This window comes from Carcharhinus amblyrhynchos, chromosome 2, assembly GCF_965287045.1.
Source record: "Carcharhinus amblyrhynchos chromosome 2, sCarAmb.v2.hapA, whole genome shotgun sequence".
In the NCBI taxonomy this organism is placed as follows: Eukaryota; Metazoa; Chordata; class Chondrichthyes; order Carcharhiniformes; family Carcharhinidae; genus Carcharhinus; species Carcharhinus amblyrhynchos.
This window is the reverse complement of record NC_137325.1, coordinates 31,710,700-31,725,994: the sequence shown is the minus strand read 5'-3', so window position 1 is coordinate 31,725,994 and position 15,295 is coordinate 31,710,700. Positions and strand designations below refer to the sequence as shown.

Here is a 15,295-nt window from a genome sequence, read left to right as displayed (position 1 = left end):
AGGAATACTGATGTGAGTTATTGGAAGGTGACTGGTACTGAAACCTTGTGAGAGAGTCAACAATTTGCAGGGCTATGGCACAAGACCAAGGGAGCGGGACTAATTGGATACGTCTTTCAAAGAGCCAGTACAGCATGAAGGACATGATTTACACTGTATGAATCTGAGAAGAGCAAACAGTGGGTGCAGGGGGATTGAGGAAGGAAAAGAAATGGAGAGAAAAAAGCATGAGGCACCACAACAGGGTCAAAGAGTCAGAAGCATGAAGTGAGATAGGGAGAGAATGCTTATGTTTAACTTCAGCCTCTTCCAAAAGTGTTGTTGATGATTGCTGGTTATGTTTCTTTTGGTCAGCTGGATGCCTGGGTCACTTTAATGACCCATTACTGTTCTGAGTCTTTAAACCAAGCTAATTAAAAATACAGTTTCTGCTTGCCTGATTATGAAATGCGCACTCTCTCCCCACAGTGACACACCCATTTAATCAAGTCTAGACCGTAGAGGTGCAGGTTAGTTACAATTAGGGATTGAGACCTCCGAGTACATGCTGCAGCACTGCTGAAACATAGCCAGTTAAAACAGTGAAGCTTATCTGCTTAAAAGCTGCTTGCTGCCTACGTGGATAGGACCAGCAACCATCCTCCTCCCCGCAACCCAAACAGCCCCTAGCTGTTAGGACACTGTTATACAGAGTGACATGGAAAACTGAGTTGGAAGAATCTAAATTCTAAGTACCAGATGATTTCTTCAGGTCCTACTAAAGTCCTAGTTAGTCCATTGTCCTGGAGCCGATGTTCTCAACTGGAGATCCACAAGAAGATTTCAAGGAATCTTGATTTTTTGATTTGATTTATTATTGCCACATGTATTAGTATGCAGTGAAAAGTATTTGTTTCTTGCATGCTATGCAGACAATGCATACTGTTTATAGAGTACATAGGAGAGGAGGAAAGGAAAAAGTATAGTGTCATTCTCATTGCTAGGCTGTAGAGGAAGATCAGTTTAATATATGGTAGACCCTTTCAAAAGTCTGATGGCAAAAAAATGACTTACATGAACCAAAGCTGGTGTTTAACATCAGTGATCAGATCTAGAATGGTGCTGCCACTAAGTGGCACTCCCAAGAACTGCAGGCACTGTATAAATCAAAAGAATCATAGATGCTGTACTGTGTAGAGGGAGGCCATTCGCCCTATTGAGTGCACTGAACAATCCCACCCAGACCCTTTTTCCATAACCCCTCATACTTACCCTGCTAGTCCCTCAATACTAGGGTCAATTTAGCATGGCCAATCAACTAACCTGCACATCTTTGGCCTGTGGGGGGAAACTGAAGCACCCAGAGAAAACCCATGCAGACTCCACACAGACAGTAAACTGAAGTGAGTCAGCAGTGCTAACCACTGTGCCACCACACTGCCCCATACTGGCGTTCAGATAAAGATCTTACACTGACTGTAGTTGCAGGCTCTGATTAATTCACTAAATTGGAATGTACGGGTACAGAACTGATGCATGAACGTTTCTGCTTTATGATTGCCACAACTGAACAAAGAAGCAGATTAAACTGCTCCTCAGGTTCATCCATCATGTGTTTCTCATTGTCACAAGTAACTTCTGCCTTTAATGCAAACCTTCAGCAACAGAACATCAGGTTTTATAGTCACCAAATGATAAAAATCTATTTCACACAACTCTTCAAGCTCTCAAATAAAGAAATGCAGAACAAGAGCCTCCAACCTTGGAATCAATATTAAATGTATTGTGAATGTTAGGACAGTTACACAAAAAAACATGCTGAGGGAGAGTAAAGCAAGAATTCAAACACCTTAGTTGCTTCTGGAACTGTGGCATCAATAGCCTCATTTCTTTTATAGGTGTTGGGCGCGGTTTAGTATGTTTAAGGTATTTTAGGTAGTTCAACAGTAAGTATTTATGAACTACTAGAAGCTATACATTTTGATACAGTAAAGGTCCAAGCTAGGATTTGTCTCCATGCTTTTTTCTCTTTTAATTCACAGGTTTTAAGTCAGTCCGCCTTGTTGTCCAACAAGGGGCATACACGCGATGGGTCGTACTTGGGCTGCTCTTGATTGTTCGAGAGTGGCCTAGTGCTTCATGTCGTTAGTGTGTGCTTAAACTGGACCAGATGCTGGGCAACACAACAGCTCAGTGACTATCACAGTTTGCTGTGCAGACACATGGATTTGGGCCGGTGTCTGTGGGAGTTTGCGCATTCTCCCCGTGCTTGTGTAGGTTTTCTCCGGGTACTCCGGTTTCCTCCCACACCCCAAAGATGTGCTATTAGGCTGATTGGATGTAATAAATTGTCCCTAAATTAGTTTCCCTCAATGTGGATTGCCATTAATCAACAGATAAGGGTCATGGGTGGAGGGGGGGCCTGGTAATGTTAAAATGGCGGCGTGGGCTCGTTGGGCCGAACGGCCTGTTTCCCCAGGCTGTTTTTGTTCTTTGCTTGCTTCTACATATGGCTCTGACCAATACAACACTGAACCTTGGGTGTGGGTCATGTCTTTTCTTACATCACCATGTGGTGATACTGTACTTAGTCCTAGAACAGAGCTGAGGAAGGGGGCAATGGACAGATCAACGGTTCCAGTAAAATAGTGTCAAGAAAAACATAAGATCCAGAAATGGATTCCAACTCCAACGTGCAGATCCTATTGACCTGACTGCAGACAGCCTAGGTGTACATTGACAGAACCAGAGATTGCAGACTTGTGTTCAAGTGTCTGTCCCATTAGGAGTTTATCCAAAGTAGCTGCCAGACTGATTCCCAGCACAGAGTACTGGGATGGTGCTTGTTTTTTTTTATAAAGTTGTCAGGTAATGCTCCAGCAGTCATCCTCCCTGATCTTAGGATTTCCCTAACTGCATGTACAGTTGCAAAGAACTGATGGCAGGATGTCAGACACTTGGATTTTCAAATCCAGATCCAATTGCCACTTCTCCATGGATCACATAGCCCCATATCAGGAGTTGAATAAAACAGAAGTATTTGGGCCAAGAGACATATGGGGCGGGGGGGGGGGGGGGGGAGGTTTGACTTGGGCAAGTAGCAAAGCAGTGGCAAACCATCTGGTTCCCTAGACCATGAGGCCAGAGAGGTTTCAAATAGGACTCATTTACATGCCCTTATTTTTAGATTCCAACTCAAAAACTGGTGCAAATAATAAGCAACAGGAAGCTTGCTTTCTGCTCTTCCTGGGACGTGAAAAAAAAGTAAAAATTAAGGCGCAGACTAATCTGCGACTTGATCTTTGTGGTGGCTGGTTTTGCTGGTGGGCCTGGTGTTCTATTTCAGGTAGCTGGGCAGTGAAGCATAGAACTGGAGCCTATTCTTCACACATTCAGAAACTTGCATTTACAGGGTCATACATTACAAACATGCACTTCCAAACCCAACAATTACAGTTTCAGTTTGCTATGTGGAGGAGAATCAGTGAATCCCCAGTTAATACCCATCATCTGAATACAATGGACCACTTAATTTAACATCCAATTAATACCTGGGACCATGCAGGCTGCACTTGGTTGCATGCCATGCCCATCCAAATGATGTAAACAGGGTTCAAATTGCCATTTAAATTAGGCCCCACTAATCTCGGGCACACAACCTTCTTGCGCCTGAAAGCAAGCAAGTAAAAACATTGAGGCAAGATCTAGTGGGGTGGATTCATCAGAAACACAGTTGAAGGGGGTTAAGATCAGCCCCATACCCTGTTGCATGCCTTGGTATTCTAAGCTGCAGAAGAGAATATTTTGTACATATTGTGCACACTACTAACCTCTACTCATATTTGCTGCTATTACATATAGACAAATTACGTCTGAGAGTATTCCAGCAATCATTCTATTGCTGAAATCGTCATCTTTTCATTTGCACGATTGTGAGAAAGACCGGCTGTATACTCAGGCTGTATATGATTTTAGCTGTCTGTCAGCCAACTCAGCTGACTTCCAGTACTGAGTCTGACTCAGTATTAAGTCCTGCTTTTTAACGTGCTGCAGATTGGGGGAACACAGCATACTCCTTGTGGTGCTTTTGGAACATTCCAACGGCAGCTGGATTATCAGCAGCGGCAGAATCAATACGTTTAAACAGCAAGTCTACCTGAATCAACTGTTGAGTGGCACGGGGAGAGATTGTCTCCTCCATTGGCTGCAGTTAGAGCATTGATCAGAGAGGACATCAAAAAATTGTAATGTTAAATGGAGGCTATCTATCCTGAAAACAAAACTGTCGTACCCTGACACAACCTCGCCAGAAAAACGGTGCATAATGACAAACAACAGTAAGATTCTTTGCATTGTTGAAGTGACATTGTGAGACAGTGCAGTTTTAGATGAGAATTTTGTATATTTCTGAAGCTGAACACGTTAAAATTTATAAACTTGCTTTGAAAGACGCAATAAAAATAGACTCACCATACAAACTGCGAGTTTCAGCTTCTGAGATCTTGGGTGGCATACCTATGAATGCAAAACACGTCACCAGTTCAAAATGTTTAAGCAATTTTAAAACAAATACAGATTATCAAAGAAAACATTAATGAATGTTTCAAGTCAGACTGTGGAGGAGAATCAAAAACAAAGGAGGTTATAATGTCTCTGAGTCAGACAGATAGCCTATGGAATAAAATAAAGGGTATGAACCAAGTTGTTTATGAAGTGTGTTTTCTTGCTGTAAACTGAGTGCCCATTTTCTTAGATCATAAATACCTCAGGAACTGTAAGAAACAGGAGCAAGAGCTGAACTTCAACATCAGGTGCACCTTCCAGTCCTATTCCCTGACTGCTGAGTCCTTACTGTCCAAATTCTATCAATCTTAATACTGAACATACTCTATGAGTGAACATCCACAATTCACTGGGATAGAGAATTCCTATAGAATCACAACCCTCAAAGTAAAGACATTTCTCCTCATCTCAGTCTAAATTGCTTCACCCTTATCCTAACATTATAACCGTGGTTATGGACCCTTCAATGCAGCCTTTCAGCAGCAACCATTTCAATGAGATCACGTTTGATTCTTCTAAATTCTAGAGACTATTGGCCCATTCTCATAGAATGGCCCTCTCCTCTCAGAAATCAAGCTAAAAAGAGAGCAAGTGAAATGAAAGAAAAGGTGAGATTGTAAGAAATTGAGGTCTTGGATAAACAGGTATTTTCTGCAGAACATAATACCCCTTAAAAAGCTTACTAAAAGGCACAATTTTTAAGCACAGTCTGTCGAAGCAGGCAAGGTCACTTAGTCCAGGCTGCCATGTTGATATTCCTAAATTGTTAAGATAATATTCTGCGTACCCCTTCATCTATGTAATTGTTTAGAAAGAACCATGACATGACCCTCAGCAGAATATAAACTAAAAATCTGACCCTGAGCAGGGTACTGCATGAAATGGGTGGTGACCACCCTGATGTTTTGAGTACTTGAGTGAGCTACCAGCTCTCCAAAGAACTGTATATAAGGGGATGTCTTGCTGAGGGATCATATACTGGTAAGGTGCTGGTGAGGTGACATAGTTCATTGGACAGCTGCCTTCCCCAGAATGAAAGTGTGGAAGTTAGGTTACGACAATTGTGAAAATTAAACTTGCATAATTGTCAAAAGAAAACTCTGTCAAGTAATGGGAAATGCTAATCTGCATACAAGGCCTTCAGTGAAGTCAACGCTTGCGTACTTAGGATAAACAGCTAATCTTCACCTTTTGTAAGTTCCATAAATATTCACTCCCAACCTTCTCCAGAGGATGGAAAATAAGACAATTCCATAACAAAATACCCAGGGGAAGGAAAGGGGACATATTATGATAATGAAGGATGAGCAAAAACTGTTTTCTATTGGATAAGAAAGGACGAAAAGCTATGCCATAGTTGGTGCTAATATATGCAAATGAAGGATTAGAAAGTTGCTCATTTCTCAGCTGCTGTAATTAACTGTAACTGCTAACTTGTTTGTCTGAATCAACAGAACATCTTGCAATGCATTGCACTGCACCGCATTGTGTTCTCACTTGTGCACAAGTTATTAAAGCTTAGAAAGTGAAGCTTGGAAATTTGTACCCAAGTTGACTGCAGTTTAAGTGTTGTTTATACCCAAAGCTGATGACAAAAGAAGAGGAAAATGAGATCAACACACACTGTGCTACATGTTTGTCTGGCACCTGGGATCTTGATTTTATAGGTTATATATTTCTTCTGTCTATTTAGTTACCGCATCACATCAAAACTGTTATTTCTTCATAAACCATCTTAAAATTAATATGACTAGTTGACTGCCTATTTAAGTGCCTGTGGCCCCAAAATCCTAGATCTTACAGACTTGTATTTAAATTGTGCTTTTCATGGTTGCAGAATGTCTCAAAATGGTTTACAGCCAACTAAGTACTTTAAATTGTCACTGATGTGACATAAGAAATGGGACAGCCAGTTTGCATACAGCAAACTCCCACATACAGCAATGTGGTAAAGACCAAGTAACCTGTGACCCTTTATTGATCAATTGCTCCTCCTTCAAGGCAAGTATATCCTTCATTAGGTAAGGAGACTAAAGCAGTACCCAGTGTTCAATATTGATTCCAGACCCCATGAAGTATCATGGCATCAAACATGGGGAAGGAGACTTCCTACCACCCTCCCCCAGCTGATGAATCAGTACTTCTCCGTGGTGAACACCATTTGGAAGAAACACCGAGGGTAGCAAGGGGCAAAAGAATGTATTCTGGATGAGCGACTTCAGTGTCCCTCTCAAAGAGTGGCTTGCTAGCACCACTACTAATCATTTTGGCTGAGTCTTGAAGGACATATCTGGCAGCAGATGGTGATAGAACCAAGAGGTACTCCTAAACCTTGTCCTCACCAATTTACCTGTCATAGACGCTTCTGACCACAACAGTATAAGTGGAAATGATGACCGCACAATCCTTGTGGAGAAAAAAATTCCATCTTCACACTGAGGGTACCACCCATCCTCATGCTGTGTGGCATTACCATTGTGATAATTCAGATAGATTCAGATCTAGAAATTCAACTCTGGGCACCATGAGGCTCTGTGGGTCATCAAATCAGAATCTATAACCACATTTATTTTGATCATCTTTTGCTGGTTTTTAAAATGTTCCCAATCCTCTGGCTTACCACTAATCTTTGCTTTACTATAAGGGGCAAATCCATTCAATTTGTCTCTTATATTCCATGCCCTTGTATAAAGAATGCTCCTTATTTGCTTCCCTAACCTGTCCTTCAGCTCCCATGTTTTAATCCCACATTTCCTATTTCTCATGTCTCGTTTAATCATTTTACATTTTTTCATTTTCCCTTTATCTTGCCTAAATGCAATTTTTGATGTCCCCTACTCTTTCAGTTTTATTAAATTATTATTACCTTTTCTATCCAAGTCCTCCACACTCCCCAAATCCTCTCCAGCCCTCCTCACCTCATCTCTCACCCTAACTCTAATCCTCTCTTACACCTATCTCTCAATCCTAATCCCCCTCCCTCACCCCTCAATTCTCATCCTCCCTCATCCCTCACATCCTTCTCTCAACATTCATCCTTCTCTCTTCACTCCCATACGTTCTCTCTCACACTCCTCAATCCCTCTCACCCTCCCAAATCCCTCATCTGCTCTCACGCCCCTCCTGCCCTTCACCCCTTCTCTCAACTCCACCCACTCTCTCACCCCAACCTTCCTCTTTTACCCCCACCGCCTCCCCTCATCTCCCAAATCTCATCATCCTTCCCACACCTCCCCCCATCATCATTTGCTAGTTTGAAATCCTCATGCCCACGCTACTTATCCTTTCCTCTGGAATCCTGTTCCTAAGCCAGTATAGGTGGAGCCATCCCATTGGTATTGCTCCTTCCTGTCCCACAACTGGTACCAGCGTTCCATTAAAGAGATCCTATCTTTCCCACACATTCACCTGTTTAACATTTTAATTACAATATCCCATGTAACAACCTATTATGTTTCCACTCCTTTTCCCCCTTTTAGACAATCTTTGGCTCCATGGTGCCTTGGTCTACATTTTAGATGTCCTTCCAATAGTTTTCATCCATATCCCCACAGGTAGTGTACATGTTGAATAGTTTCGGTTTCCACGGGCTCTGGTTCTCTCTTATCCAAGTTGCCCTAACACTGTGCACTTCAATCACACCAACCCCATTCTGAACATGAACCTTTACCGGGGTATGAGTAAAGTCTGCATCAAACTCTCCAGATTCTGCTTCCCCCCCACCTTATGTATTGATGCATCTGCAACTCACGCTCAGCTCAAAGGCTAAGCTGAAAGATTCAAGATGACAGACATCTGCTGCAGATGTATTCACTCTGAACAATCTCACAGACACATCCTGCTTTGCCATATCAAGTATTTATCATTTGTAGCCAATTTTTAGCCTGTTGTAAACTTTTCTCTTTTTCTGCAAATACTAATTTGTCATAAACACCAAAACACTCAATAATATTTTAAAATACTTTATGCTCCAATGTTACATAAGCCACTGCAAGCATTGGAGTCAAAAAGCAGCACTTTCTTCTCTGTCAGCAACAGATTTCCACTTTTGGACTCTTGTTTATGTGCTTCAGTTCTGTGTTGTATGCCAATCACACTCAAAATGCAAAACAGTAAACTTGTATACTTATATCTAAGCGAGTAACTATTTACCTCTCTGCAGATGCACATTTTCTGCTGGATGGTTCCAACATTTTCTATCTTTGTACTTACATCCAAGTAGATTTGGAACATAAAAAAAAGCCCTGAGCCATAACTTACCATTATAATCTTTGTTAGTGCAGACTAAAGTGTCCAGAAGGTATTGACATCCTTTGGCCATGAGAGTTATCATCAGTTTACTATAACTGAAAACAGACAAAAATTAAAACAACAGTCACACACATCAATCTTCTCTGTTATCATATAAGATCTTAATAAGGACTTCTCACATTTTTGTTTTTGAGGTCCCTTCCTTCCCATGTTATAAAAAAATGTGACGGGACTTCCTGTAGTAATATGCTATTGGTGATGCCTCTACCAATCATGTCCACTTGCCAATCAATCATTCAGTCCCGTCTCCTCATACAGTATAAATTTGTTGATTTTGCTTACATTGTCTTCTTACCTTTCTCTTGATGACTTCAAGATAAAAAACTCTAACAAAAAAGTCTATTTTTTTCAGCAATTTGACGATATATAAAATGTGAAGTTATCCACTTTGGTAGGAAGAATAGAAAAATAGAATATTATTTAAATAGGAAAACACTACAAAATGCTACAGTATAAAAGGGAGCCCCTTCATGAATCACAAAAATTAGCATAATAAAATTAAACTGGCCGGCACGGTCGTCATCCGCAGCCCCCTGGAAAAAGAGTTCCTTCCCAGTAGGCCTAGTAGGAATGCATTTCCAGTGTCCCTCAAAATGGCCATCACTGGAGGACCACACTGAACCACCACCTCTCCCCACACCACCTTCACCCGACCTCTTTTGGCAGGAAGGAATAGAAAATTATAATTCTATATTGCAGAACTCAGTGGTATAGAGGGATCTGGATGTCCTAATACATGAGTCACAAAAAATTAGCATCTGGGTACAGCAAGTGATTAGGAAAGCAAATAGAATGTTGGCATTTATTACAAATGGAATGGAATAAAAAACAGGGAAGTTTTATATAGCTGTCCAGGATTGTGATGAGACCACATTCGGAGTACTATATATAATTTTGGTCTCCTTATTTGAAAGAGGATATCATTTGTTAGAAGCAGTATGGAGAAGGTTCGCTTGGCTGATTCCTGGGTCTTATTTTATAATAAAAGGCTGAAAAGATTGGACAATACCCATTGGAGTTTAGAAGAATGAGAGTTGACATTATTGAAACATTTAAGATCTGGAAGGGACCTTTCAGGGAAGATACTGGAAAGGTGTTTCCACTTGTGAGAGAGATTCAAACCAGAAGAATGTTTAAGAATAAGTGGCTTCCCTTTTAAGATGGTGATGAGGAGGAGGAGATTTTTTCCCCCCAGTATTTTCTTTTTGTATTCACAATTCAACATAAATCAGAGACATGAGCGCGCTGTGGAATCCTCTTCATAATGACAAATTACTTTGTAATGAGAAAGGTTCCATTTGTCTGGGTGCAAAGGCCACTTATGTCCTGTCACAATGCACCTCATAAACAAACTGAGGGAATCATCACATGCCCCTCTCTCAGTTCAAGATGCAGAACAAAAGTAGTCAGAGAAGAAAAAAAACAAAAGCTTTTGATTTTTTACAGATTTATTATAGATTTTCATTTTGAAAATCAAAACAAAAATACCCCATACTGAGCATGTTGACGGCACTACATACCAGTCTATGAACTCAGAAAATGATATTGCTCACCGTTGTCTGTCAGCAGTGCTGAGAGCTTGCAGAGAACCTCGATCCCAAACCCCATCAAACTGCCCAGCAATGATCCTGCCCATGAGAAAAACAAAATGGAATGGAATACTGTACCATCAAATATATAATCAACTATTTCAGCTATCACAGAATCAAAAGCACAAAAATGCTTCTCTCTTTAAAAATATAATTCAGGCTTTTTGATAAATTAAAATCAATGCAACGTAACCTGTTTGCATTTGTGTTACTCCACAGTACTTTGAAACCAAGACCATTTCTTCTCTCCGCCTTCTTTTCCTTTTTGCATTGCAAACATGCTTTATTTTATAATTCACATTTATCCAGAGTGAAATCCCTCTTTATTCACCTGCTCGATTGATTCATTGGTCTTTTGCAAAAAAAAAGGGTTGAAGCACTTACATCTGGTTATTGGCCATTCACTGAACGTAGCAAACCCACACGAAGCTGTGATTAAGACATATAGCAAATACCGGAAGCTTGACAGCATACATCTGGGGCCTGATCCCATGCCCAAGTTTAACATCAATGGGAGAATTGCAAGTTAGGGAAGGCACAGAGCCGAGGCTGGAACCTTGCATTACTCCTGGTTTGATATGTAGGAGGAAGATGTAAACCATGGCTGGCAACTTAGAAACATAGAAAATAGAAGCAAGAGTAGACCATTCAGCCCTTTCAGCCTGCTCTGCTATTCATTTTCAACATCATCAAATTCAATATCCTGATCCCACCTACCCCCCATTGATCCCCTTAGCTCCAAGTTGGTTATGTTATGACAGGAAGAAATGGAATCAACCAAGAGTAAAAAAATGTAGGTGAGCCACCAAAAGGAGCTGGTTGAAGCAGAATCGGGTGGTTCACCATGTTCAATAAAAAGAGAGAATGGGGAAGACAAAGTGAGATAATATGCCATGGTTGAAGTTATAAAGCACATTGTTGGCTTAATTAGGGTGGGCTAGGTACAGTAAGTCTGGTGAAAGCTATTCTGAAGACAGTTGAAGAGGACATGGTTTGAAAGATGAACATAGAGCTGGTGGCGATGATACCCTCTTGGGTCTGAGAGATGGATGACAATTTTGAGATGAAACAGTGTTGGAGAGGGTTCTAGTGTTCAGGGATAGGCATTTTAAAGGCAGGGGTTGTATGGCATCTTTGAAAAACATAAGAGCAATATATTTGCAAAAGGAACCATTAAAGCTATTATCAAGCACAGTGACCAGGAAAGGTAGTTTAGTTTCATCAGGAGTTGGGTCAGGCAGATGCTGAAAGGCTTGGGAGGTAATTACTTGAAGAAAATTAGAGTGTTGAAAGTGGTGGTCAGGAGCTGGTGGTGCAGTAGCTGAAGAAATTCAGTGTATTATGGAATTGACTGGGTTATGGGAAGGGATTGAGGCAGGAAGAGGAGAAGGCTTAGATAGCCAAGTAGATGATCCTAACCATAAAAACAAAACAAACCACGGATAGCTCATGTAGCTGGGTCAAAAAGAAAACTACACCAGAGAAAAAATACATAAATAAATAACACACTTAACGGAGATTGGAACATTCGTTCTTACATCGAGAAGTCAAATATGTCGCACCGAAACAGAGAAATCCGTCCTTCAGGAGTCTGAAATAAGAAGTATGAAATAGTGAAGTATCAAATTGTAGCTTTTTAAGATTAAATATCAAGTCCCATTTCCGCAGACTCCTACTGTCATTGTTCTGGCTTTTCTTCAAATGAAGGGCCGGCTGGTTTGTCCCCATGTCTGTATGTCAACAGTATGACGGGGTCTGGCTTATAAATGGTAATACTGGCCCTGCTAGTTGTTTCTAATGGAAACAGAATACTCTGGCAGGCTACAAAGTGCTCCATTTTGTGGTCATGGTGATTTAGGCAAAAATATATCAGTTGTGCATGTCTTCTTTGTTCTTAATGATTCCCCAAATTAGTTCTCATGTCCTTACCCCCAGAAGGGAAATATCCATCCGGGAGCCACTCCAAACTGGCACATCATTGTATACTACAAATTAGGACTGACATCTGAACTCTTCAACACAAGACACTACAATGCCAGCAATATGAACGCTTTGGGAATCAGAAGAAGCAGAAAATGGTTGCATATGTTATATGTAAATGTCAGTGGATAATACAATTGAGAACCATGCTGAATATGAATTGTCCAGAGAGGAAGTGAAAAAAACAAATAAGAGAAGTAGAAAGGGATTATGAGAGACTAGCAACTAACATAAAAGGAATTCAAATTCTAATATAGGCATATAAATACTAAAAGGAATGGGATCTATTAGGCACCTGAAAAGGGAATTTACACATGGAAGCAGAGGGTGTTACTGAAGTACTAAATTAGTATTTTGAGAGATGATCTTATTGATACACAAGATCCTGAGCAGACTTGATAGAATCAATACTGACAGGATATTCCCTCTTGTGATGAAGACTAGACTGGGGACAGAGTTTAAGAATAAGATGTCTCCCTTTTAAAATGGAGATGAGGAGAACATTTTTCTCTCAAAAGGATCTGAGAATTCTCATCCCCAAAACTGGGTTATTGAATTTATTCAAGGCTGAGTTAGATAGATTTTTGATAGGCAAGGACGTCTGTGTGGAGTTTGCACATTCTCCTTGTGTCAGCGTGGGTTTCCTCCGGGTGCTCCTGTTTCCTCTCAGTCCAAAGATGTGCAAGTTAGGTGGATTGGCCATGCTAAATTACCCCTTGGAGTTCCAAGATGTGCAGGTTAAGGGGATTAGTTTGGTAAATACGTGGGGTTTCGGGGGTAGAGCCTGGATGGGGTGCTCTGTTGAAAAGTCAGTGCACACTCAATGGGCCCCTTGTGCACTGTGGGGATTCTATGAGCTCAAGTGCTATGGGAAAATTGAGCTGAGGTCACAAGCAGATCAGCCATGATCTTATCGAATGGCAGTGCAGGCTCAAAGGACTGGATGGCCGATTCCTGCTCCTCAATCCTATGTTCCTAAAGGATGCAAGGATAACCCAATAACTACGGACTAGTCAGCTTAACCTCGGTGGTGGGAAAGTCTTCTTCACGTAACCCCTGCACCCCCACCAAAATGGCAGTTGATGAACTGATAAGTTAATTAGCAAATCAATTAGCCACTTAACTGACTGAGGCTGATTCTGCCCTCCCCCTATTACCCTGAGCAAAGTGGCCAATGGTTAGAGCAGCAACATCAAACTGGCACAGCAGGAAGCTAACTTTCATGCCCACAGACCTCCACAGAATTGCCCCGCCAGGGGCTAAAAATTCTGTCCCTGGCATCACATTGTTTTGTTTCTCTTTAAACATCAAAGTAAGAAACTGGAAAGCACAAGCTAATACCAACTAAATATGTTGCTTTGAATGGCCGAGTTTGGAAAACATTAATTAAGGAAACACTATATGGAAATAGCCCCTTGGTTTACACATGACCCACTAGACAAAATCACCTGCCTGTGATGAATTTGGTTGCTGGACAAATTCAGGTGTATCAAGTAAATTTCTAGCTGTACAGAATTATTAATCTTCAGTGAAAAAAAATCACAGGACTGTTGACAAACATTTATTACCACTTTACCTTAAATACTTCAACATTTGGTGCCCCTGGTACAGATTCCTGAACGTAGGTCAGATTCTGTTCTGTGAAAAATTGTTTTATTCCGAGTTCAGATAGTTCCGCACCAACAACGGTATGCCCCATGTCAGCCAGCCTACAGGTAACAAACAAAATTCTTTATCACAGAGTGAATCTTAAAATTCAAAGAAACTCATCGTTCAAAAATATATATATATATATACACATGCTTCTCTTTAACAGAAGATTTGATTCCTTAATTGCATCTTCATACTGTGACAATGCGACCATAAAAAAGTATACTGAATTAAGATAATTGTGATTGAGTTGTTATTCTTAAATGAATTAACTGTTCCCACAATAACTTAATATGGTCCAAGGCCAATGACACAAACAGGCAGAGGCAAAACTGGACTTGTTCTGGAAACTGGAACTGGCAGTGCTCAGACCTGACCGAATAAAGGCAGTGTTTTGTGTATTCCCCAGTTTCGGCCATACTCTCTGGCACTGCAGATTCCCGCTATTACCATATATAGAAAAGGGGCTATGTGCACCCTGCACACCTGAGGATAGACACTAGGGGACCTTGGTGTTCTCCATGTATGGAATCTGTAACCCCATTGGGTGCTGTTTCATTGGCTGAAAGCCAGAGAATGTTCCAGAAGGGCACACAGAGGGGGATTAAAAGACACACCTACAGGCCACCCCAAGTGAAGACTCAACTTGAGCCCCAGTGAAGATTCAACCTACAGCGAAGAGTAGGCAGAGACCCAGTGATGACAAAAGGTGACATTGCGAGACCAACTTTTGCAAAGAAGACCCTGAGTTCGAGAGACAGCAGAGCTCAACGAACTGGATCCGGAAGTTCAGTCAGGTTCATCAACATGGGTAGTTTCAGAAATCTCAGATAGATAGCAGAAAGCATTAAGTTATTCTGAGAATTGACAGTTGTTTTTGGATTGAGTTTGTATGATAAGGATTCGTTGATAAAATTGGGTAAAACTGAATCAATACTTGTCCTTTGCCTGTCTCATGAGTAAGAACATCCGAGAAAACGAATTTTAGGAAAAAATTGTTGAAATGTCTAAAGTTACAGATGACATTAATTAAAATGACCTGCCTAAGGTGATTGATATCTAACTTAACATTGCATCGATCTTAGGTTAACACAATCCACATCTAGCAATATACTGTCCAAGAGCATATACTGCAATCAGTTGGAATGTCTTGATTATCTTAGCAGCTGTGGGTTTTAAACAGAAAGGTTTGCTGAAGCAGACGAGTGAAGGAGCAGGGAGAC

General features: G+C 41.0%; 1 protein-coding gene across 2 annotated transcripts in view; it reads right to left on the bottom strand.

The window, feature by feature from the left end:
* LOC145360489 (putative thiopurine S-methyltransferase) overlaps positions 1-15,295 on the bottom strand; it is a 67,448-nt gene that overhangs the window by 1,387 nt on the left and 50,766 nt on the right. For both annotated transcript variants that reach the window (XM_080215734.1, XM_080215742.1), the window contains exons 4-8: positions 13,999-14,131; positions 11,981-12,033; positions 10,407-10,481; positions 8,803-8,888; positions 4,450-4,494 (exon numbers count right to left, since the gene is read on the bottom strand). In XM_080215734.1, coding sequence (XP_080071860.1) covers positions 4,450-4,494; positions 8,803-8,888; positions 10,407-10,481; positions 11,981-12,033; positions 13,999-14,131 — 392 coding nt within the window. The remainder of the gene's footprint in view (positions 1-4,449; positions 4,495-8,802; positions 8,889-10,406; positions 10,482-11,980; positions 12,034-13,998; positions 14,132-15,295) is intronic.